General features: G+C 38.4%; 1 protein-coding gene across 2 annotated transcripts; it reads right to left on the bottom strand.

Annotated features, from left to right (window-relative positions):
• Positions 1-102: 102 nt before the first annotated feature.
• LOC114243006 (lachesin) lies at positions 103-24728 on the bottom strand. Of its 2 annotated transcripts, none has more exons than XM_028174368.2 (11): positions 24532-24728; positions 13898-13957; positions 10825-10928; positions 10371-10578; positions 9648-9803; positions 5482-5610; positions 4196-4333; positions 2408-2572; positions 2127-2198; positions 1963-2046; positions 103-1649 (listed from the first exon to the last, which is right to left on the bottom strand). In XM_028174368.2, the coding sequence occupies exons 1-11, from the start codon at positions 24599-24601 to the stop codon at positions 1537-1539; spliced, it is 1299 nt and encodes a 432-aa protein (XP_028030169.2). In that variant the 5' UTR covers positions 24602-24728; the 3' UTR covers positions 103-1536. The 2 variants fall into 2 exon arrangements, with proteins under 2 accessions (XP_028030169.2, XP_028030170.2); XM_028174369.2 differs by having other exon boundaries at positions 2408-2557.
• Between the last annotated feature and the right edge of the window lie 585 nt (positions 24729-25313).

The raw sequence follows: 25313 nt of genomic DNA, 5'->3' as shown, positions 1-25313 counted from the left end.
TTTTTAAACATGATTATGAATTCAATTTATTTTACTCTGACTCACAACGCAATTATCTGTTTCATAATTGCGGTATTGTAATTAAATATTTGTATAAAAACGTTTTTTTTTTCATAACATTTCATGTGAAAATGTCGTGCAAGATGTTGTATTATTAGTCAATAAAAAATTGTCTGACATTTGGATGATCATATAGGACGCTGATCGCACATTTAAGCCTTAACTCTGTTCCCAATTTATTATCAGTTTATTGGAAACGCTGCGTATTCGAATCAATTCCTGACACGATTTCATTAAAAAACGTTCGTTTTAATTTATTTACCAACGTTTTTGACACAGCGCGCAGTGTAATACAATTACTTTCAATGCGCGGAGCCTACGGTCTCGAGGGAACGGGAATGGCGGTTGACAGTCCTCGCGTTTTATGCGATTCACGAAACACTTGGCAGACACTTTGACCACGTGTTTCATGATAGGCCGTGGCGTTCATGGTGTCTATGGGATCCGACCAAACGAACACCGGGTGGGTCGTTCAACTATATGTGTAAAGAAATTTACGAAACCAATAAATATTTTTATCTTACTAAGCTAATAATGTTTTTCCATCACGTTAAAGTAGCCGATAATGCCACCGGTCGTTGCCAGTCGGACGTCCTTGGGCTAGCGCCGCGAGTTTGGTTGTAGTGTTGACAGCACGGACGTGGGAACTTTCCTACTCTACCCGTGTTTTGATCGCGAACGGAGATCGGACGTCAGTTGAGAGAGTGCAAGTAGAGTCGTATATACTGATGGAATGGTTTCATTTTCCAATTATCGCAATTATCGTTGCTATAAACAATTGACACCAAATTCACATTTCACTGAACTTCATACTTGACGAAAACATGTAAATGTTATTATTGTATAGCAGCTGTCCACGCGGATGCATCTCTCACTCAAGTAGGAGAGAGACAGATGTCGAACGCTGCCAAACGCGGAGGCCGATTGTGCCTCTTTGTCGCTCGTTGCGCGCTCTCGCTTGCACTTTAAGCCTTAAATGGAACGCCTCAATGAGTCATGTTTTTTCGTGCGTGCAGCCGGCTTCATCGAATTATAAGACGTTGTCACGTCAAAAAAGCCATTAATTCCATACAGTGAGCTACACGCGGTTACGGTACGACTATGGGAATCAGTAACCACTTTACGCCAAGTGAAATGTGAGTACGTTACCCCATCTATGCAATAAAAAAGTCCGTTCCAAAAATCGTCTTACATCCTATGGGTAATGCTAGAATGAGATTTGATACATTGAAAATAGTATTGTCAATTTACGCAAATAATTGAAGATTATCACGTTGTGCTAAAAGTAATTTAAATGTGAATTGTGAAATAATATACGTGAATAGCAGCAGAATAACTTTGTTATCAACGTATACTAAATCCAACAATATAAAAAAAAACAATGGCCTGGAAATGTAAAATATTTTACAGCTTCACACTTTAAATTACCATCACAAATATTCTTACTACTCACAGAAGTTTATAAAATTGTTTTTATCAAGAAAGTATACTTTGCCTAAAAACTTTGAGTAATACAAGTCCAACTATTAGGGTAAATAATAGGCTGTTTGAATGGAGATCGTTGCTTGCGCTGTCGTCGTCATCAAAATCTGAGGGAAAAAAAAACGATTGTATGCAATGTGAAAATCAGAATAGACCAACTGAAAAGGCTTGAACGTGAATAGTAGCAAGGCTAGATATTTTCATCAAAATGTGTCAGTGCTAGTACTGCTTACATGAAATGTAATGAACATGCCCGTACTATGCACGAAAGTTTAGAAATTTTTAACAGTGAACTAAATAAAAGCGTATTAAAATAGTAAATTTCGTGACCCACTGTGATCCACAGTTAAGGAAGAACCGTGATAAAAAATATATTTGATTGAATAATTTCATTTCGTAGCATTTTGGCCGTTTACTCACCAAAGTCCCTAATTTGCTCTCCATAAGCCTCCCCTTGAAAATTTGAAGTGATTGCGTCACTGTTTTGAATGATTTGTGCATCGCCTGTTAAAGCAGCAATGTTAATGTTACATATTCACTACATAAAATAATAAAACAACTGAACGAACAAAACACCACAATACCTTTTTTCCTTATTGTTTGATTATCTAACACAGTTCTTTGTGTTGTAAACGCTGACGGCGGGGCTGGAATTTCTGCAAACATAAATTTTGTCCGCTGAGAGACCTACAAATCTACAAACAACACTTAATATCTAAAGTCAATACTTTTAAAATACACGAACGTTTTATCTTCGAATCCCCAAGACTCGTAAAATAAAAAAAAAGGTTGTTTTTAGAGACTGCGTCCTTCTCTTTAATGAGGTCACGATTTCAATACCTACTGTGATGTTTATAAGTCTTACCATCCAGCTTAATGATGCCATCGGTCTCTCCTAGTGAATTCTTTGCAATACATTTGTAGAATCCAAAATCTTCCTTAGTTATGTTTCGTATTTTAAGCATCATAAATTTGCTGTAACCGTTGTCCATCGGGAACGCTTCGTATTTTCCACCTACAATTTCCATTTCTGCTTAAATATAAAACCTGAACTATTTGGGATTAGAACTAAAGAGCGAAGTATGATGTTTGAAGAAAAAAAAAATTAACCATTTCGAAACTTATAACAGTTTCCAGTGAGAAGAAGTAATTATCTATAGTTGCTTAATTAGACTAAATTTTTTTGCGCAATTCCTATTTTTCACCTCTAAAAAGTTTGATTTAAAATGTACGTCGCTATATGTTCATAAAACTTATTTAAATAACAGGGAATTATAATGAGTATTTCATATTTGTATATGTTAATATATCTTTTTGAATTACACAGGGCACATTTATTTCTATGTATTTCCATTACGGTATCATAAATCAAAGATACAATCAATGGATGTCTCCCTTGACATGAACACGTGTTATTTATGATTTTATGATAAATGTTATTGTTATGTATTATGAAGCCAGAGGTTGAAAATGGAATTTTAGTAAATTTAGTATTGGTTAATGTACGCACGTAACCTTAATTTTTAACTATATATTTCAAATTTGTATTTCAAAATAAAAAAATTAAAATTAAATTATCTGATATTTCAAAATTTAAGACGTTAGAAACATATTTTAAACAGGTAACAAAAATAATTAAAAAAATATTTATAAATTTTACGGCTTTGTTTACCGGAAAGTAAACGTAGGTAGCTTTATGACATAATTAGCTCAAGATCAGTATAGTGAGTGACATGCTACTATCGAAGTATATTGACACCACATCGTAAATACTGCCATCCACCATGTGACCTGAGGTTGCAGTCTAAAATTATAATTGTTTTTATTGCCCTAATGGGTGAACGAACTCGTGGTTCACCTAGTGTTATGTGGTTACTAGAGTTTTTATTTTTTTATTGCTTAGATGGATGGACGAGCTCACAGCCCACCTGGTGCTAAGTGGTTACTGGAGCCCATAGACATCTACAACTTAAATGTGCCACCCACCTTGAGATATAAGTTCTAAGATCTCAGTATAGTTACAACGGTAACCCTACCCTTCAGACCGAAACGCATTACTGCTTCACGGCAGAAATAGGCAGGGCGGTGGTACCTACCCGCGCGGACTCACAAGAGATCCTACCACTAGTCCGTGGATATCACAAAGTGAACTGAAATTCGGAACCGTAGTGCAAGATCGTATGATCAGAATACGCCTTACCATCCGTGCTCAGCTTAAGTATATGATAAGAGTTCTTCATTTTTAACTTTTACTAAATTAAGCACAAAAATTTAGCTTCCTTCGAACACGACTATTTTACGTATCTTTCGTAAGGCCTCTTTGTCACTGAATAAATAATATTAATATACATTATTTATATTTGCGACAGTTTCCTTTAGATGTTTATTTTTTCTTTACATTTTTCGTGATTCATGTGCTATAAAAAGCCTTTTATATTTCTTGCGACCAATAATAGCAATTTATTACATAATATGCGAATATACACATACGTGAATACTTTTTTCTTTTACATCATGAGCTAATGGTAAGTAAATATACTAAGTATCAACAGTTTCCATTATATCAGAAAAAATATTAAAACTCTAATAAAGTTGAACTAACTGGCATTTTGTTATGTTTCAATTAACATTGATATATTACAAATTGTCTCACCAGAAATGATCATGTCCCCTCGATCTGTTGTCCAATAGTTAATTGAAGATGGATACGCTTCTGTGTGGCATTCTAACGTTACATCCTGGCCTATGTACGCTCCTTCCAGTTGATTGGGAATCGAAAGCATCGGCGGAACTGTTAAAGTAGGGCAATTTGTCATAATTGGCATAACTGTGACGTAACAACTATAAATTTAAAATTCCGAATCCGACCTTTGCTGTATCGAATATTTACATATTTTCTTATTCTTTTCGGCACAGCACGCGATGTAGCACAATTAAAGACGCAGTTAATTATCATATGCGAAATAGGAGGGGGTAGGTATTCTCAACATTTGTTGTTTCAAATTGAAAGCAGGTATTGCGAAGCTAGCAACTAAGCAATAACCTATAATGCCTCGTATAATAAATTAACATTATTTTTCGCTTTCATTTTTTTTATTGCCTTTGTAGGAAGACGAGCATACGGCCCACCTGATGGTAAGTGGTCACCGTCGCTAATGGTCGTCAACAATGCCAGGGGCAGAGCTAAGCCGCTGCCTACCATTAAGTACTCTCCGCAAGCCTCGTTTAAGGAAGGACATGTCATAGCGCTCTGGAAACACCGTGGAGGAGAGTTTATTCTAAAGCCGGATGGTATGTGGCAAAAAAGATATTTGGAAACGCACTGTGAATGAACGCAGCGGTTCCAGATAATATGGATGAACTCTGCTGCGATGGCGGGAGGTGCGATGATAAAAAGGAGATGAGGGGATCATCTCGAATAATTCCTCAGAGCATTTCCCATGGAACATACGGTATAAAACACAAAGAGAACCGAAGTCCCTCTGTAGACCCAGAGGTTCCAAGTGATCCGCGAGAGCGGGATATCGACAATCCGAACAGCCCGTTTCTGTATGGAGTGAAATGGAAGTAGCTTGTATTTTGGGACCCTCGGCCCATAAGTGAGAGCAGTACTCCACGCGAGGTCGGACTTGTGCTTTATAAAGCGCAAGTTTCTGTCCAGGCGTGAAATACCGCTTCGCTCTGTTGAGGACTCCCAATATTTTAGAGGAAAATTTGGCTTTACCTTCCAAATTACTCCAAAATTGGACATCGCTCGAAATATCGACCCCCAGAATCCCTATACTCGCGGAAAGCTGCAGGGGTACTCCTTGGAATTGCAGCGCTATGACAAAAGGGTCCTTCATCCTAGTAAACGTGGTCACGTCATTCAAATATTTTCATGGGAAAATTATGCCTAAAATGTCAACGAATTATGTATGTTGATAGTATAATACTCACATTGTACCATGAGCATAATCCTCTTGCTAATTGAAGGTGGCACGCCATTAGAGGCAATGCACAGGTAGGCGCCCATATGTAATCGAGACACCTTCGTTATTGTCAACGTTTCTCCGTCAACGACACTTACTGTCAAAAAAGATACTGCATTATCTATACTAATATTATAAAGAGGAAAGATTTGTTTGTTTGTTTGTTTCGAATAGGCTCCGAAACTACTGGACCGATTTGAAAAATTCTTTTTCCATTAGAAGCCGACATTGTCCCTGATGAACATAGGCTACTTTTTTTAATTTTTTATTTATTTTATTTTTTTGGTTTCATGTGTGTTTTAATGTTTCCGAAGCGAAGCGAGGGCGGGTCGCTAGTTATATTATAATTAGAACTAGTTTTACGGTTGCCAACTGAATAACACAATATTTAAATGTTGATGAATAATTATTTAGTCGTCCGTGACTACGAAAACAATATGTATGTATAATGATAGTAAAAAACGCGAGATAAAACCGTAAAAATAATTTTAACCATGACTACGACTTGTAGAAGCCGTAGAAAATATTATAATACTATCTTTTTTTTTTATTGCCCTTGTAGGCAGACGAGCATACGGCCCACCTGATGGTGAGTGGTTACCGTCGCCCATGGACTTCAGCAATGCCAGGGGCAGAGCCAAGCCGCTGCCTACCATAACGTAATTTTTTTTTTTATGATTGAAAGTTTGCTGGTGGCCCGAAGGCCTTTCCAGTTTCACCAGGACAGGTGGGCGAGCAAAGGCTCAGCCAAGAGGGGCGGGATTTGCTAACAACTGCCCGAGCGCCTCCGAAGGAGACCTAACAACTCAAGAGCAATTGTTTCGCGAATGAATCTACTACCGGATCGGAATCGCTACCCGCTGAGAAGATCCGGCGAGAAACTCAGCGGGCTGATGCATGGGTTAGGTTGCACGTCGACCTCTTTGTCGAGTTCGACGAGTACGGTTACCGGGGTCCCTAAGCCTGCCCCTAGTATTAGAGCTGAAGGCATCTAATGCAACGGTTATTGGATCTGATGGATCCGTAAGGACGTGTCTAGGGCGTCGACGGTGACTGGCTCCTGCATGATCAGGATTCGGGGAGTAGTCAGCGGCGGCAACGATAAGGCGATTATCATGACGCATAGCCTTATCGAAGTATCGTTCCGACGCTGACTTCATGTATTTCCGAATTGATTCGAGGCCCAGGTCGTCGTGTAGGTCAACGTTCCTCACGAACCACGGAGCCCCGACAGCTAACCTACAAAAGCGGGATTGTAGGGATTGGAGGGTGTCTATGTGTGTGCGGGCCGCGTGAGCGAACACCACACTCGCGTAAGTCATGACGGGCCTTATGCAAGTTTTGTAAAGTGTCACCTTGTTCCGAAGGGACATTTTACTCCGCTTACAGATCATGGGGTAGAGTCTACCGAGAATAAACGCGGCACGGTCACGGACTGATTTTATATGCGGGCGGAATGTCATCGATGCATCCAGGGTAACGCCCAGGTACTTGACCTTCCTAGCCCAGGGTATGGGTTGTCTAAAGAGAGTAATCGGGGGTGTGAGATTCCTCCTCCTAATCCGGGAGGAAATCCGTGTGGAGCTTCCCCTCTGAAATAGCACCGCAGTACTTTTCGCTGGGTTGATGTCTATGCGCCATTTTCGGAACCACTGTCCTAGGGCTAGGGCTGCGCTCTGAAGCTTCTTCGCGATTAGGGACTTATTTCTACTAGAATAGTAAACAGTCGTGTCGTCGGCGAATAAAGCTAAATGGGTCGGCGGCGACCGGGGAATATCGTTGACGAATAAGCTAAATAGGAGGGGTGAGAGGACAGAGCCTTGCGGGACTCCAGCTGTGAGAGGTCGTGGGGAGGAGCGGGTTCCCTCGACTCGATATCGAAAAGAGCGGTTCGACAAGAAGTCCCGTATGATGAGCACGAGACTATCCGGCACGCCCATGTTGAATAGTTTGAAAATCAAACCATTGTGCCAGACTTTGTCGAACGCTTTTGCGACGTCGAAGAAGAGAGCTCCCGTGTATAACGGTTTTGGTCGATTAAGCCCCACAAGAATGTGCTCCGTGAGGCGGTGCACCTGTTGAACGCATGAGTGATTTGTACGGAATCCGAATTGTTCATCGATGAGAATGCCCTTGGATGAGACGAAGTCTCTGAGGCGTTTGTAGAGCAGACGCTCATACAGTTTGCCTAGAGACATGAGGAGGCTAATCGGGCGGTAGCTCGTCGGATGATTTTTTGGTTTACCGGGTTTATGTATGCCGATAACGTCCGCTTCTTTCCACACCGCGGGAAAGATACAGTTCGCCATAGCGGCATTGAAAATAGATGCCAACATCACGATGAGTTGGACGGGTAGAAGTTTAATAACGCGGTTAGATATACCGTCGGAACCGGGAGCCTTGCGAGGACGTAGGTCTTTGATCAAGTCTTTAACTTCCATCGGGGTGACGGGTGGTAACGCATCCGAGGGTGGCAAGAGGGCTCTGCGTTCTACCTCACTGTCTACTAATTCTACATGAACAGGGTCCATGGATTGAGTGCTGGGCGTGCACTGGGTTTGCAGTGTATCGGCCAGCAGCTCTGCTTTTTCATCATCATCGAACGCCGCGAGTTGGCCTGAGGGGCCTACGAGGGGGGGCATAGTTACTACCGTATCCGATTTGAGAGTACGAGCTAAGCGGTAGTAAGACCTTTGGGAGGGCGCGAGTCTTTCTAAGAAATCAGACCATCTGGCATCTCGGACTTCGGCGATGCGAGACTTTACGTCGCGCTGTAGAGCACGCATTCGAGTACGATTATCCACGGTAGGATACCTATCGTAGGCGCGGATCGAGGCGTTCTTAGCTCTAAGGAGTTCCCTAATATCGTCGGGCAATTTGAAGCGGTGAAGGAAGTCCTCCGCTACAACTTGCTTCGATGACCTATCTAATGTCGAGGTGATGTGTGACGTTAAGATGTCTATGGCTTCAGCGGTATCCTGAGGAGACGGGGTAGCGTCCGGGCTAAACGGGAGCGATGGTGGATCAGATTCAGCCAGGCTGATGCCCAGCGTGTGCCAATCCACCACAGTCCTCGTGACGGGAACGGAATCGGGAGCGCGACCGAGCTTCATAACGACGGGACGATGGTCTGAATCTAACTCTGAAACTACTTCGATCGAGTGTAAGCGCAGAGTTACGTTTTTTAATAACGCTATGTCGAGTATATCCGGGCGATGCGCGATATTTAGCGGGTAGTGAGTCGGGGTTAGCGGAGCGACGATATCGAAGGCGAGATCATCGACTAACGCGTCAAGCCGCCTGCCATTCGGGGTTGTGGTGTGCGAGTTCCACCTGACGTGTTTACAATTTAGGTCGCCCGCCAGAATGACAGAGCTTCCCATGCCGAGCAGCGCCTCGATATCACTGCTTAGAACGATCTTATCCGGTGGAAGATAAACGGACGAGGAAGATAAACGGACGGCCATAACGTAATCTTGCATTATCATTTCATTGTTTTTATTATAAGTTAATAGGCGATGTATTCGCATTATTTTATCATAATACGAGTACATAAGATTTATTATTTAGTTATTGATAAAAATTTACCAAAATTGTTATAAATAATTAAAAGTGATAATATTTAATGTTTTAAAATGTTTGTAAGAAACATATATTTTTTTACTTTTTATGAGTCTAACATAGAATGTAATCAACTTTTAAAAGAAATGAATTACTAACTCACAGACGCTGATATGCCTGAAGGAAGCGAGAAATATTTATGAGGTTAAAAGTAGACGAAGGAACAAAAATAACATTTCCTTTGTAAATGAAAGCACGGTTACGTACTTTATACTACGAAAACCGCGTTATATATCAAGCAGATTTAGTTGGCAGTCAACAGAATTGCCGAGTAAACTTCGCTACGAGACTTTATGGATTTGAAACGTTAGTTTCAAAACTATCTCCGCGTTATAGAAAATAACGAAGCTGTCTAGAACAAAGTTACTTCTGGAAATCTATGACACAAAAGTGGTGTAAAACAGAGTAAAATTGTATTCTCGAAGCATGAATATCGAGTTTGGATTTGATGCGAATCATAGTTTTGACCTTTTGTATTATTTAATAGGGGTTAAGGTAATTTATTAATTTTACCTGATTCTCCGTTGTAAGTGAAATCTTGTCCATCTTCCCTCCTCCACATGACGTAAGGCTCCGGATACCCGGATGCACGACAAACTAAGGTCACGTCTGAACCCTCCCGGACCACCATATCCGTTGACGTCATATTATCGATGATTGATGGTGGAACTAAGTAAACCGATAGAAGGCGCCTTAAAATTATTGTGTTTACAGCCATTGTAAGCTACATTAAATTAATTGAATCGACTTTGATTGATTACCGTATTGTTCGTGTGTCTTATTGTTTTCGAGAAAAGTAATTCAATTTTATTAATTATATAGGTAGGCAGCGACCTGGCTCTGCCCCTGGCTTTGCTGAAGCTCATGGGCGACGGTAACCACTGACCATCAGGTGGGCCGTATGCTTGTCTGCCTAAAAGGGAAATAAAAAAAAAACATAAAATCAATATTTTCGAAAAATGGCTTTGGCATAATTTTCACTCAATTATAACTCACATAATCATCACATATAGTCTCTAGAATGGATTCATTTTTTTTACTTTTCTAATCACAACCGATATAAAAATGACTATGATTAGTTATCTTACAGTAGAACCAATCAGAAAATAATGAGTAATAATTATCAATAATATCAATAATCTGTAGAACATGAACTTTTGCTTTTTAATAATTGTCAGTATCAAATAAGTATGTGTAACTAATAATGCTCTACTGTTGTCTAATACGTATACGTACCTACGACTTGCAAGTAGCCTTTTCTAAAATGCATCGGGTCCGTGTTAACCTGGCACATGTACCAACCGCGATCGACCTCCTGAACGTTTTTAATATGCAGGTACCACGAACGGTGGTCGTTATAAGACAGGCTGATGCGAGAATTCTGCGTTATTATATTGTGATGAATACTTAGAATAGTTTGCGTGTCCATTCGCACCCATGCCACCTACGAAAAAAAAACATGAATTAATGAATCACGAAAATCATTATTGTTTCTTATTTTCATGTCCGTGTCGTTTTGAAATTCAATCAAACGAAATATACTGTTTATTATATTATTATATACTGTTTATTATATTATTATATACTGTTTGGACAATTGTTTCTCCATTTGTTATAGCTGTCTTTATTTAGAATGTTGGCATAAGGATATCTAATATAAAACAAAAGTGTTATTATGATTTTTAAATACCTTAAAACCTCTCAAGTTCTCAACGACGCACGCCAACAGAGCGTCGCGGCCAATAGTGACCGTGACATTCGGTATGGGCTCCGCGAATCTTGGGTACATTGATTCTGAAAGAAGCAGTTCAATGAAATATTCCATGGACGACTGGTAAACATGTTTGTTCTAAAAGTTTGATGGCAGCGTTATAGGGAGACGGTGCCGGCGCGTCTGCGAGCTGCTCTGTCGCGCAGCCAGGGCTGCCAAATAACTTGGCCGTAACGCAACCAAAAGTTCCGGTAAGTGCCTACTTTGTATTAATTAGCTGAATAACGTTTATTGCTTTCACATGTCTACGTTTAATATGAGACAAATTATATCGCTTTTGCCTGTCCTCTCTCGAGAGAGAGCTCCTCGGTGTTTTGTTCATAATTCAATATTTGTAGTTAAAATTAAATTAAATCCAATTTAGTCACACTTTAATTCTACAAATTTTTTATTTTGAATTTTTCATCGATTACTAATTTGCGATTAATCATAAATATAGGCGAGTTATAAAATCAACATTTTGTGTAGTGAGATAGTATTTGGTAATGAATATAATGTCGAGTCTGTGTTAATGTCACTTTTTTCATTTTAGGTCGCCCGACCGCTCTTACGGTGATCTGCCCTGTAGACCTAATCACAGAATCGTTTGGAGTGTTTCTACCGTTTTACTTCTTTAGTTACATAAAACTTGTAATTCCGCACTGAAAAATCTCAGTGTAATTAGATAGATTCAAGAAAATGTTTAAATATATTATAAGACAGCTTAACTATCAGTGGCGGGCTGACATTCATGCCTGGGGCGTGGCGCGACCCAGCCCCAGTGCGGTCAGAGCCCGGAGGGTCCAATCTCGGCGATCCGCACTGGAGTCATGGTCCAGACGGCTGGCCGATCCTTCGGCTGGTCGTAGGACCGTGAGGCGATTCGTCCAGTCCTTGTGAATTGGGTGAATCGTGACAGAGGACGCCTCACTTCCAGCTCAGACAGGTTCTCACTGGGCATGGTTGCTTCCGTGAGTTTCTGCATCGGTTCCTAGGCGAGTGGACGGCAGAGTTCCACCATTGCGGTTGCGACTTGGACACGGTGGAGCATACGTTCGTTGTCTGTCCCGCATGGGAGGGGTGGCGCCGTGAACTCGTCGCAAAAATAGGAAACAACTTGTGATTGCCGAGTGCTGTGGCATCGATGTTCGGCGGCGACGAGTCGTGAAAGGCGATGCTCGACTACTGTAAGTGCACTATCTTGCAGAAGGAGGTGGCAGGGAGCGTGAGAGACGCACAAGCCCGCCGCCATCGAGCGGGGGCCAGGGAGGCGGATCTCGCCCAAACCCTGGCCCTCTAAGCTTTCAGGTCCCAGGATGAGGAAAGATCGGCTATCCTCGACCCACGCTGGTTCTGACCCAGTGGAGTATTCCGTGGGATAGCCCATTCTAACCGGCGCCATCTAGGCGAGCTTTGAATAGCCTGCCGACCGAGAGGGTCCTTTCCCCCCTTTGCTTTTTCATGAGTTCTGTCTTATGCGAGGTTCGGATGTGGGTTGTTGTGCGACAGGAGGTTTTTAGTCGGTTCGACTTTGACATGCTCCGCCCTCCATCCAAAATGGAGGGCGGAAGTCCAGCGATTTCTTCTAGCCCGAAAAAAAAGGCAGCCTAAAAACTATAGGTTGCAATTGATTCGTTGATTGACAAGTAAAGTAAATACTTCTTTAAACTTAAGTTTATAAATGGATGGAATGGCAATCATTTGACGTTAATTTATTTTAGGTTTAGAAGTTTAAAATGGATTTCGTCAGTTTTTATAAATGCTCAAGTATTTCCGTGCATTTCCCACCTTCATACAATAACGCAACAATAACGCAGCATCAGGCTTGAACACTTTTTTAAATAAGCAAATGCGTAATACCTATCGTATTTTTTTATATTTGGTTTTGATATTTCAAGTTAGCCTTAAAATATAAGGAAGTAACAACCCTTAAATTAGGGTCACGTGATTTATCCTCAGTCTGCCAACGACAAATAGCGGTTTGTCGCACTTTTGTTGCTTCACTAAAAAAACAATACGACATACACCAACAACACACAGTCGATTATATGAGAAAATTATTAGTATTTTAAAACTATGTTAGGGACATTTTTAAAAACTAGTGGTCCCGCAGTAGTCGAAATTCGACTTTAATCAATTGAAATTTAATGTTTAAACATTATTATGGTTCTATTGTCAAATACTATTATACTTATATAATATAATCACAGATTTCGCCAAAACTACACTATACGTAAATAATAATAAAGACAAACAATATTCATCTATTTTCAATTTGACCACAGACTTAAAACACTAACAAAAGTTTGACAATAAACAAAGAATATATTTATGTATATGTGTTGTGTCAAATACATGGTAGTGTGTGTAATGTTTTCTTTATTGATTTAATGTATCTTTTATGCATTATTTAAAAAAAAATTAGCACTGTGCACTTCTTCTCTATATTCTCTATAAGTGTGGAAAATTTCATACTACTTCGTCCGCGCAGTTTTCGTAAAAAGGGATACAAAGTTCTTCCTTCATGGATTAATATATAGATTATATATTAAAATTAAAGTTCTGAAAATTAAAGACTTCTACAATGTCGAAAACTGTGAAACATTGTGGTTCATGGTCCATTTTTTTCTTGCACTTTAGTATTGGGGGACGAAGTCGACGGTCAACATAGTGGTAAGTGGTGGCTGGAACTTGTAACATCACACTTTTGTATTTTCATGTATACATCGGTCATTATCCGGAGTGTGGATTACATTAGAAGTCATCGCAGATTTTTTTAACTACATTGTAGATGTAATTAAAATCCCTTCTTATAGTACCTGTCAGGTAGCTGTTCTATTAATATTTTTATTTTTTTTGTCCACCATATTGATTGATCTGTGTGTTGTTTATTAATAAAACGATATACTCTATTACCAGGATAGAAGGGTGTTTTTTTCAAGAAAAAATATATTTTCAGATTCCTTGAGTTTCGATCATTTTTGCAATTAAAACTTTTATAAAACACACTTACCATCTGGAACTTCTATAGGTGCTACTGAGACAACATTCTGCCCGCTAGGTAACTCACGACCTGCAATTCAGACAGACAGTTTCGCAAAATTTGAAAAAAGGGCGGGTTTTTTAGAAGTTGACAAAGACATCGTTAATTATTATTAACAAAACGAATGTCAAATTCAGATGATAAAAATATCAGAAGTAAATATTATGTTGAAATGATAAAATACTGATAAGTTATAGATTATAATAATATTGTATGAAAAGAGCAAAGTGAACGTAACGTATTTGCTCATATGGTTTGACATGTCAATATTTTTTTTAGAACAAACCATATTATATAATATCATGTAATTCATAACAGGAAAAGAAGCAGGAGAAGCTAAAACATTCATAATATTAATAAAGTTATATCTTTACTACTAGTGTTTTTCAAATAGCCTATTTATTGTAATTCTGAATAACATTTATTCAGTATAAATTAAGCTGTTATACTCGTATAACATTTATCTGATAATTGAAAAATCGGTTTCGCCTCTTGACATTCTTGTTATATAATCGTTTAAAACTCGGAAGTCGACAAGCACCCTTGACAGCAGCGTGTATTCGCCGATTGTAAAGCCAATATCTATTTTTTATTAAATTCCTAGATAGACGAGAATAGGTCCATATTCTCCATACCTGACGATGAGTGTTCGCTGTCGCTAATGGAAATAGGCAATGATAGGATCGCAATCAAGCTGCTGCCCGTCGCTGAGGATTATTTCTATACCTCGTTTGTAGAAGAACATGTCGTAGTGTTAAAAAAATTACAGCGAAGGGAGGTTCTTTAAGGCCGGACGGTACTTGGCAAAGGCTATGGATGACCTCTGCTCTGGTAGCGCGTGATGCGATGATAAAAAGGAAATGTCGGGATCGTTTCAAACCATTCCTCAGAACACTCCCAACGGACATGCGGTACGAAGTCGTCGTGGCCTAAAGGATAAGACGTCCGGTGCATTCGTATCGAGCGATGCAACGGTGTTCTAATCCCGCAGGCGGGTACCAATTTTTCTAATGAAATACGTACTCAACAAATGTTCACGATTGACTTCCACGGTGAAGGAATAATATCGTGTAATAAAAATCAAACCCGAAAAATTATAATTTGTGTAATTACTGGTGGTAGGACCTCTTGTGAGCCCGCACAGGTAGGGACCACCACTCTGCCTATTTCAGCCGTGAAGCAGTAATGCGTTTGGTTTGAAGGGTGTGGCAGCCGTTGTAACCATACTGAGACCTTAGAACTCATATGTCAAGGTAGGGGGCGGCATTTACGTCGTATATATCTATGGGCTCCGGTAACCACTTAACTCCAGGTGGGCTGTGAGCTCTTCTAACTATCTATCTAATAAAAAAAAGACAGAAAGAGCTAAAGTCCCACCTTATACCCAGATATTCCAAACAATAAAACCGTCTTAATAAAAAATGTATTTTAAGTAAAAAACTTAACCCTTTTGACTGCCATTTAGGTCACCGGTGCCCTACGCGGTGCACTGGAGTAATTATGTCGATTTCTGTTACTAAGCCATCCGAAATATCTAGTAGACTCTGGGAAAGACGAATCCGAAGATACTGGGAATGAATCTATTTCTAACAGACTTTAACATACATTAACAAAAAAAAGGAGGCAAAGTCAGGCAGTACAGGTGCCCTAGTAACAGAAATCGACATAATTAGTTCAGTGCACCACGTAAAGCACCGGTGACCTAAACGGAAGTCAAAGGGTTAAGTTTCTCGAGGTCTGTTTTAATGCTTTACATTGTAGGTTCGCTCTTCCACACGTTCTTGTTTTGTTTCTTCCAACCTAAATTATCTATTTGATAAGATAAAGCATTTGCTTAAACAAACATAATACCAGAATTCGTTAACTATAAATTCGGCGTTCTAGAATCATTTTGTCCTAATTGGAGCGAACAATTTGTTTATTCTATATCGTAGTTACCTATATAAACAAAGATAATAGGGAGCTCGTGAATTATTCAGCTGATATCGTAAATTTAAACAAGCTTAGACCTGAATGAGTTACTCCTATTATTAAATATCAGATATCTAATTATGGTGAGACGATGATTAATAGACTGCTCTACTTTCCTCATCGGATAAATAATATTCAAAGGCCGCATTTTCGATGCATGACCAAAAAAGAAATCCATTACAGCGTCGCACCGCTGCGTTCATCGACAGTGCGTTTCCAAAGATCTTTTTTGCCACGTACCATCCGGCTTTGGAATGAACTCCCCTCCACGGTGTTTTCCGAGAAATATGACATGTCCATCTTCAAACGAGGTTTGCGGAGAGTACTTGATGGTAGGCAGCGGCTTGGCTCTGCCCCTGGCATTTCTGACGTCCATGAGCGACGGTGACCACTTACCATCAGGTGAGCCGTATGCTCGTCTGTCTACTTTCCTATTCGTACACTCTTGACAGAGTGGTCGTGGTCATGCATCAGTCGGATCCTGCGATACCGATGCTCTCGCGATGCGACGCCATGTGGCACGATGTTTCGCAGAGTGAGAGCAAACATTTATGTTGGAGTGAGTAACAGATTTTATGAGGTCGGTCCATCGTGTTGGAGATCGTCCGCGAGATCTTTTGCCCTCGACTTTCCCTTGCACCACCAACCGCTCAATGGAGTCCTCATTACGAGTGATGTGCCCGAAGAACTTGAGGATTCGTAATTGGACTGTTGACGATAGTCTCTCCTTGATGTTGAGCTCTTTCAGGATCGAAATGTTGGTACGGTGCGCGGTCCACGGAATTCTGAGGAGACGTCTCCAACACCACATTTCTAGTGCGTCGATCTTACGACGGTCTTGCATCCTCAGCGTCCACGTCTCAACTCCATACAGAAAGATTGGAAAGACCAGGCATCTCATTAACCGAACTTTTGTATTTTTGGTTATTCTGCGGTCTCTCCAAATCTTTGTTAGCCTCTCAACTGAGGATCTTGTCACGGCGCAACGTCTTCGGATCTCATCTTCGCAGCCTCCAGCGTTGGTGATAGTGGAGCCTAGATATACATAGCTATTAACTACCTCGCATCCCGCTATATGTTGGACTTCCGGTTGGTTGATGTTAGCACGATCTACGATCATCATTTTGGTCTTATCACGATTGATCGCAAGTCCAAAATCCAACGCTGTAGTCTCCAGCCGGCGAAGAAGCACCTCGATTTCGTCTCTGGTTGACGCCAAGAGGGTAGTCTGTCTACCTACAACCCCTACCCTAGACAACCTAGTCTGTCTACAAAGGCAATTAAAAAAAACTTTCATTTTCGTTTGATTTTAATATTGGTTTCGTAAAGTTTAAAATTATCGCAGTTTATATTTCGCTCTTCGGCTATTTGGGCCGGTGCCTCGACGCATTAAACGGTGATAGATTTTGTCGAAGGGTTTGTATATACCATTACGTCTAGCGTTGACAGACTCACGCCGTAGCGACGACAGGATTGTTCCATTATCGACGTTGAGATGAATAATTGACACTGCGCTCTATGGATGTGGCGATATTGTATCGACTTTATGGTACGCTTTTTCCGTAATTAAACGTGTCGAAAGTTTTATGACTTTAAAAATAAATCTACTATTGAATTAAAGGAATGGTTACAGCATTGTATTAGAGGTGAACAAAAAAATTCGAATTTGCATGATTACAAATATTATAATTTAAAAGACTGTATTATTTAAAATGTATACACTGTTTCTCTTAACATATACTATTCTGTAGTTTATCTCAGAAAACAACACAGTTTAGTGAATACTGGTGTTTCAGATAGTATTGTCATGTATTTTGTGTAGTACCCATAAGAACTTAAAGTTATTACTTTTTCAAGTATAAATGACACAAAAAGTTGCATAGTTTCCCAATTTCAATAATTAGTTTGGCCTAAACACCCGTGTGGTACACGCCAATACTGTTCGCCCATAAAACATTCAGCTTTTAATAAGAACAGTCAATTATTAGTTTCGTAGCTCACAGTGTGTGGGTGCTCGTAACTTCTCAAGCCCCGTTGACACGGGGTCACTGCCGGGGTAAACATGCCGCTTCCAGCCCAATTGCTAACTTAGCCATAAGTGGATTGAATTCCGGGGAAATTCAGTCTCATCCTTTGCTAATGCCTCTCAGTGGACCACTATTATTGTTATATTCATTTACTAAAGGATATTTTTCTGATGCATTACTTTATTGCTATTTCTAAATGAATATAAATATAAATTTAATCTTTTAATTAATAAAATTATACGTAGGACCCAAAAAGTTAAATTTCAAATTAGAAAACGTTTTGTAAGATATAAGTGGACGCATATATTTTTAGTTTGTAATTTCGCATATTATAATATTTCAACGGCACGGCCGCTTTTTAATTACCCGTAAAGGCAAAGAGCAACCCGTCAATTATAATTTAAACTCAATGTTGGTAATTACAAAGGCGGAACATATCATTACTCAATATTGAATTCATAAAGGTTTGAGTATGATACAAATTCTATTTACAAGTTATTGATCTCCGCTTTTCATGAGTTTCGTTTAGACAGTTATAAATCACATGTTGAATGAGGAAATTTAATTATCTCAGAAAAAGATCAGCCAAATATAATTGTCTACAAACTAAGGAAATCCAAATTGAAACTAGCTCACGAAATTTCAATGTGTTCTAATTTATTTCGACACATCATTAACACAATGAGCTCATATTCATGGATATCAAAATTAATCACATTAAATGTTCACATCCGCCACACAAATACGATAACAAAAAATTCACGATATTTCCAGAGCACTATGTTATGTCCATTTTCAAATGAAGCTTAAAAGAATTCACAGAAACGGACAGCAGTTTGATTATTTCCTTTGCACATATTCATGACCCATCGTGGCCAGTCACCATCAGGTATGTCATGTGCATTTGAAGACAGCAAAACGATGATTACTTCAAAATAGGTGAGATATTAAAATTCATCATTCATCTATAGATTTTAATAAACAAGACGTCAATCAACTTGATTGGTATTATTTAAAATAAAATACGCTTCATGAAATAGCGATACCAATAGCTATTTTGAAAACAAAGCTGTGTATTATAAATATAACAGTAAAAATCAAATAAAGGATTCCCAAAATAACATTCGATTTTAAACCCGATAATTTGATGGTAAAAAGTTATTGCCAAGGTTTGAACAATATTTTATTCTGATATTCCGTGATTCCCAGATAATTATTAAAGCTTAATTAATTATAATTAAAGCTTTCACTCCTGACCGCTTTTACGAGTATATGGAATTCAGAGAGTGTAGATATAAAATAAAATTAGTTTTAAATTTTAAGCTTTGTTTACATCATGTTTCCGTGTAAATGGGCCTAAGTTATTCCTCTTTATTGAGATTTTATTAGAATAATTCCACAAGTACTAATAAAAAAGGTCATTGACATTTATGTTTCATTAAATATTGGTATTTTCAAATAGTGTAGTATAGTTTGTGATAATTTAAAGCGTCTAGTAAAATGAGTCCTTCTTTGCAATAAGCGAGAAGGATTCATTTGTCATGGTATCCCAAAGAGTTTCCCTGCAAATTCCGGGGTGTAATGGTAATTTGGAGTCAATGTTCCAAGCGGCGTCGTCGCTTGGAAGGTAAAACCTGGATATGTAACTTCTAAAATGTTGATTATCTTCAACAAAGCGAGGAGTTACTTCACTTCTGGTCAAAGACTTCATTGTCTAGTACTACTCGTGTGCTTAGACTGGGGGTCTGAAGAAACACTTCTGGAGAAGTTAATAGTGATGCTTAATGGTCTTTAATTTTAAGTAGCTTTGAGTTCATAGAGACGAGGTCCGTTATGACCTGAGTTTCTTTCACGGAGAATGTTCTGAATAATTGTCTGAAATGATTTGGCATTTTCCTTTTATCATCGCACAACCCTAAGTTTTCAGAAATTATTTCTACAACATACGAAAGACGGTTGCTGTCTTCCTTCCTTTGAAGGAAGATATAAAGGAGTCGTGGCTACGACATGTATGTACCAATGACCTGCTGCTGTCCATGAGCGTCATAGAGTACTCAAAATCAGGAGGGCCATGTGTTTATGTACTATCTAAGACAGAAAATCTCTCTCTAGATTCAGCGGCTGAAAACGATATGTGTGAGTGGATTATCAACATATAATAGATACAACAACCATACAAATATACTGGTGGTAGGACCTCTTGTGAGTCCGCACGGGTAGATACCACCGCCCCGCCTATTTCTGCCGTGAAGCAGTAATGTGTTTCGGCTTGCAGGGTGGGATAGCCGTTGTAACTATACTGAGACCTTAGAACTTATATCTCAAGGTGGGTGGCGCATTTAGGTTTTTTTTTATTGTTTAAATGTGTGGACGAGCTCACAGCCCACCTGGTGTTAAGTGGTTACTGGAGCCCATAGACATCTACAACGTAAATGCGCCACACACCTTGAGATATAGTTCTAAGATCTCAGTATAGTCACAACGGCTGCCCCACCCTTCAAACCGAAACACATTACTGCTTCACGGCAGAAATAGGCGGGGCGGTGGTATCTACCCGTGCGGACTCACAAGAGGTCCTACCACCAGTGATTACGCAAATTATAATTTTGCGGGTTTGATTTTTATTACACGATGTTATTCCTTCACCGTAGAAGTCAATCGTGAACATTTGTTAAGTACGTATTTCATTAGAAAAATTGGTACCCCGCCTGCGGGATTCGAACACCGGTGCATCGCTCGATACGAATGCACCGGACGTCTTATCCTTTAGGCCTCAACGATTGTAGTTGTAAATATCTATGGGCTCCAGTAACCACTTAACACCAGGTGGGCTGCGAGATCATCAATCCATCCAAGAAAAAAAAAAAAAAAGAACGCTCTCTATTTTTATGGAGCCTAATTAAGGCAGATTTTGAAACCTCGTTAATAGAAGGACATAACGCTCAGAGAATAACCTGGATTTCATTTCAGAACCCGATAGTATATGATAAAAGTGATCTTTGAATACGGTTCAAATCAAATAATTCCTTATATAATTATTAGTAATATAAAATAGAGACACAAGCAATGACTGGTCTCAGAAGTTGTTTACAATGGATCCAGTTAAATCTTTAGCGCACTACCCGTCTCCGGACCAAATTTCAACAGATCGTTATAACTACGTAACATTCAGCTCTGGTATGACCTCCAGTCCTCTTATGTTATCATATAAAAACGAGGCTTGAAAAGAGTCTGGCAAGCTGCGGCTTGATTGTGCTTTTGGCAATGCTGAAGTTACCCTTTTGTGGGCAGCAAAATGCCAGGCAGTAAACTCTATTTCCTACTTAGGTTGCTTGCAAGAAACTGTACATTTTTCATTTTTATTATTATTCAAGAACAATCGCAGTTTCCTTGTGTTAGTTTTAGCCCCTATGCCATTCACATCAAATACAAAATGTATTCGGAGCGTAAGTAATCAATCTTTGTCAAAGAGGTTATTTGTATACATCGAATTCTGATTTTTCGGTGTTCATCAATACTTTGTTCTATTTCAACTGTATATGGTAATATTTATATTATACATACATAATGTTCATAGAAAATATTATGTTCTATTCCATCTTAAGTAGGGATTATATCTAGTATATATTTATTTGATTTTCTTATGAAGTTTTGGTTACTTATCACATTTTAATACTATTAAACTATACTAGATGATGATCAAGCTTAGCTCGGTTTTTTTTTTGATAACGCCATCTTGTTGTGTCTTTAAAGCGGTTAGTTGCCCTCAATTAAGAAAAATAGTATTATTATTCGCCAATAGATGTTGGGAAGAGTTAATTATTAAAAACACGAATAAAACAAAATTTTCTGAAAATAAATCGTAGCTAGATCGATTTATCGCCCCCGAAATCCCCTGTATACTAAATTTTATGAAAATCGTTGGAGCCGTTTCCGAGATTCAGATTATATATATATATACTAGCGACCCGCCCTCGCTTCGCTTCGGAAACATTAAAACACACAAGAAACCAAAAAAAAAAATTAAGAAAATAATAAAAAAAAGTAGCCTATGTTCATCAGGGACAATGTCGGCTTCTAATGGAAAAAGAATTTTTCAAATCGGTCCAGTAGTTTCGGAGCCTATTCGAAACAAACAAACAAACAAATCTTCCCTCTTTATAATATTAGTATAGACAAGAATTGCTCGTTTAAAGGTATATGATAAAATAATAAGATACAAGAATAAAAAATTACAGTTTGAATACAAATGCTGGCTAAATATAGCTTAAATCACCACCAACCGTTATGAAATATTTTCATTTAATACGGTTAGTCCTAATTTATACGGAGACAAAATACATCGATAACTGTCAGGGTTGGTCGGAAGATGACCTGGACTGCGGAAATCCGTCGATGCGTCACTGACGACGGGGTCGTGTTTGTTTGTGATTCTTTCCCCTTAAGTGAATTATGTTATAGAGACACAAGTCCTCGTCAGGGAGACCGCCCTCTGAATACATCTCGCATTTGAAGGAGCTTACGATTTCTTGATGCAAGTGGCCGATTCGATCTGTTTGTACAAACATACAGATTTCTCTGGCCGCTGTTGTTTATCGTTTGTATTTGTTCAATTTACGTGACCTAATTTTCAATAAATAGCGGTTTACGATTCAACGAAATAAAACGATTCATTAACAAATCGTTAAAAGATTTAATACAATAAAAGAGTAGTTTAAAAATTTACGAATGAAGTAACTATATAGAACTAAAATGTTTAAATCGATGTTGTTTGTTAATTTTTAATTTATTGTTAAGTACTGGTGGTGGCTTTACTGGTGGCAGGACCTCTTGTGAGTCCGCGCGGGTAGATACCACCGCCCTGCCTATTTCTGCCGTGAAGCAGTAATGCGTTTCGGTTTGAAGGGTGGGGCAACCGTTGTAACAACTATACATGAGACTATAAACTTATATCTCAAGGCGGGTGGCGCATTTACGTTGTAGATATCTATGGGCTTCAGTAACCACTTAACACCACGTGGGCTGTGAGCTCGTCCACCCATCTAAGCAATAAAAAAAAAAGTAATACAGATACATAAAATCAGTACCAATGCTTTGCGTTTTACCGTCAAAAGCATCATAAATTCGTAAATATGTACATTAAATTAGGTATGTATTTATATTTATATTGAAGAGAGTTACTACACTTAATTATAAATTTGTACCGACAAATTATGGGCTTCGATAATAATTAGAAGAAGTATCATATAAAAGTAACTCAATTTAATACTACATACACATGTTGTTGTTTTTTTTCGTTTCTTTCAAGTTACAAGTAATGGTTCTAGCTTTTAATTAGAAATGTTTGTGTATGTATTATTAAAAAGTTAAAAGTAGAATTTACAATGTTCAAATGGTTTCATGGTTGGTGTTTTCTTAGTTCGTGGGTATTTGAAAAAAAAAAGGTCTTTAATTCTCAGCAAAACTTGTCTGTTTAGGTTACGCAACTGAATTTGAATTTATGTAATTCTTTTGTGAATAAAGAATATCTTTAACCCGAATTTTGAATCGCAAATTGAAAATATTTGATTTTCTATACTAATATTATAAAGAGGAAAGATTTGTTTGTTTGTTTGTTTCGAATAGGCTCCGAAACTACTGGACCGATTTGAAAAATTCTTTTTCCATTAGAAGCCGACATTGTCCCTGATGAACATAGGCTACTTTTTTTAATTTTTTTTTTAATTTAATTTTTTTGGTTTCATGTGTGATTTAATGTTTCCGAAGCGAAGCGAGGGCGGGTCGCTAGTATATTATAAAATCATTTTTACAACAACAGTCCAAGATTTGTTCATGATCGTTTTCCGTTCTATTAGCATAACGTCCAATTATGGTTATTAATATTAATGTGCAAGTTCATTCGATGAGTAAATAAATAATTTATAATATTATGATGTTCCATAATAATCCTAATTTAGTATTTTAGTAGAAATTAGTAGTTAATTATCCTATGTTTAGTATTTATATACATATTAATTAGATCACTATATAAAAATGAATACGGAAATGTAATATATCTATTGAGGACTTATAACTATTAATAGGATATATTTTAATTGAGATGTACCATATCTGACTCCTGAAATTCATATCAAGTATCTATAACTTCATTTTAGTTATTCCAAATCTAAAACGGCTGTAATTAATTAATCAAATTTGTTATTATAGTTTTTAAAAGTAGAATCTCTATGAAAACTGTAGTTTTTACACTTTCTCACGATATTCTGTGTGTACGGTATGGTACATACATATCACCTATATTTATTTGTAATATAAGATTTGATGCTTTTCACCTCCTTTTTACTTCAGCACGGTGTTTCTGTCTGTGATTTTAATTGACTTTCGTCGCTTATGGACATCAGCAATAACAAGGGAAGCGAAACGGCACAAAGCGATGTCTTAATTTATCTATCCAAGAATATTGATAATGGTTTCTAAGTTCGGAGCATTATCAATGTTTTATAACGTAAATGACAAAGCGATCATGCAACTCAATTTTTAAACAAAAAAACTTTTACTTAGTTTCGATCGAACTCAATAAAAATGCTAATTGCACTATCAGCTCACCTGTCGTTCCGCAGCAAGCGGTCAATAACGCTATCCATACGACACAGTAAAAATGTATAAAAAATGTCATTTTGTCAGCTTACATAAATTACTTAGGAATGTTCGTAAGATTACGTAGGTACGGGTTTAAGTTCATTTATCGTAGAACGCGTGTAGCGGTTTTGTTGGTTGTGATCGGCGTCCCATCGCGGGGTCGGCTACGGAGCCACTGCCGCGGGGCGCCGCCAATGCGCGCCTCCCTAGCGAGATAAACAAGGGCGAGAAAACCGGGAACAGACAGACAAGCAGTCTCGATATACGCTAGCCTTTTTGGGCGGACTCCATTGCATCGTAATAATTGGATTGGAACAAGGACTATGTTTAATACTGAAAAATATTTGTAGAATGAAATGATCAGTCAACTTTTCGTCGAAATGTACACGCCGTAGTACATTTGCATAATAATATTACGTATAAATCGGACTACGTAATAAGTCTCGATATGCTCGTGTGTACCCAGTGCAATTTGCTTTAAGATTAATTTCAAAAACATACTAATAAATACGTAAACATATTACGTAACGAAATAATGAGGGAGTGAATTGAAATGAATGAATCCTTTCCCAAATTAATTGGACTCTTTCGATTTCAATATTCTTTTGACAGATGGATGTTATTTAAGATGAAAACCTTGACCTCTTAAAGAGACCTACCTGTACATAGCCCAAATGATGGTGAGTAGCCGTTGTCGCTCATAGATGTCCGTAAAATCAAAGATAAAAAACTACACCGCTGCACTCACT

This window comes from Bombyx mandarina, chromosome 06 (assembly GCF_030267445.1).
Source record: "Bombyx mandarina strain Sakado chromosome 06, ASM3026744v2".
NCBI classification, from domain to species: Eukaryota; Metazoa; Arthropoda; class Insecta; order Lepidoptera; family Bombycidae; genus Bombyx; species Bombyx mandarina.
This window is presented reverse-complemented; position numbering and strand designations above follow the sequence as displayed.

What these genes read in the sequence shown, in the direction of transcription:
- LOC114243006 (XM_028174368.2), bottom strand. Translation starts at nt 24,601, where the DNA reads ATGACATTTTTTATACATTTTTACTGTGTCGTATGGATAGCGTTATTG. An exon ending in CGCTTGCTGCGGAACGACAG is followed by an intron (nt 13,958 to 24,531) that starts GTGAGCTGATAG and finishes TCTGAATTGCAG; the next exon opens with GTCGTGAGTTACCTAGCGGG. An exon ending in TGGCATCATTAAGCTGGATG is followed by an intron (nt 2,199 to 2,407) that starts GTAAGACTTATA and finishes TTATGTTTGCAG; the next exon opens with AAATTCCAGCCCCGCCGTCA.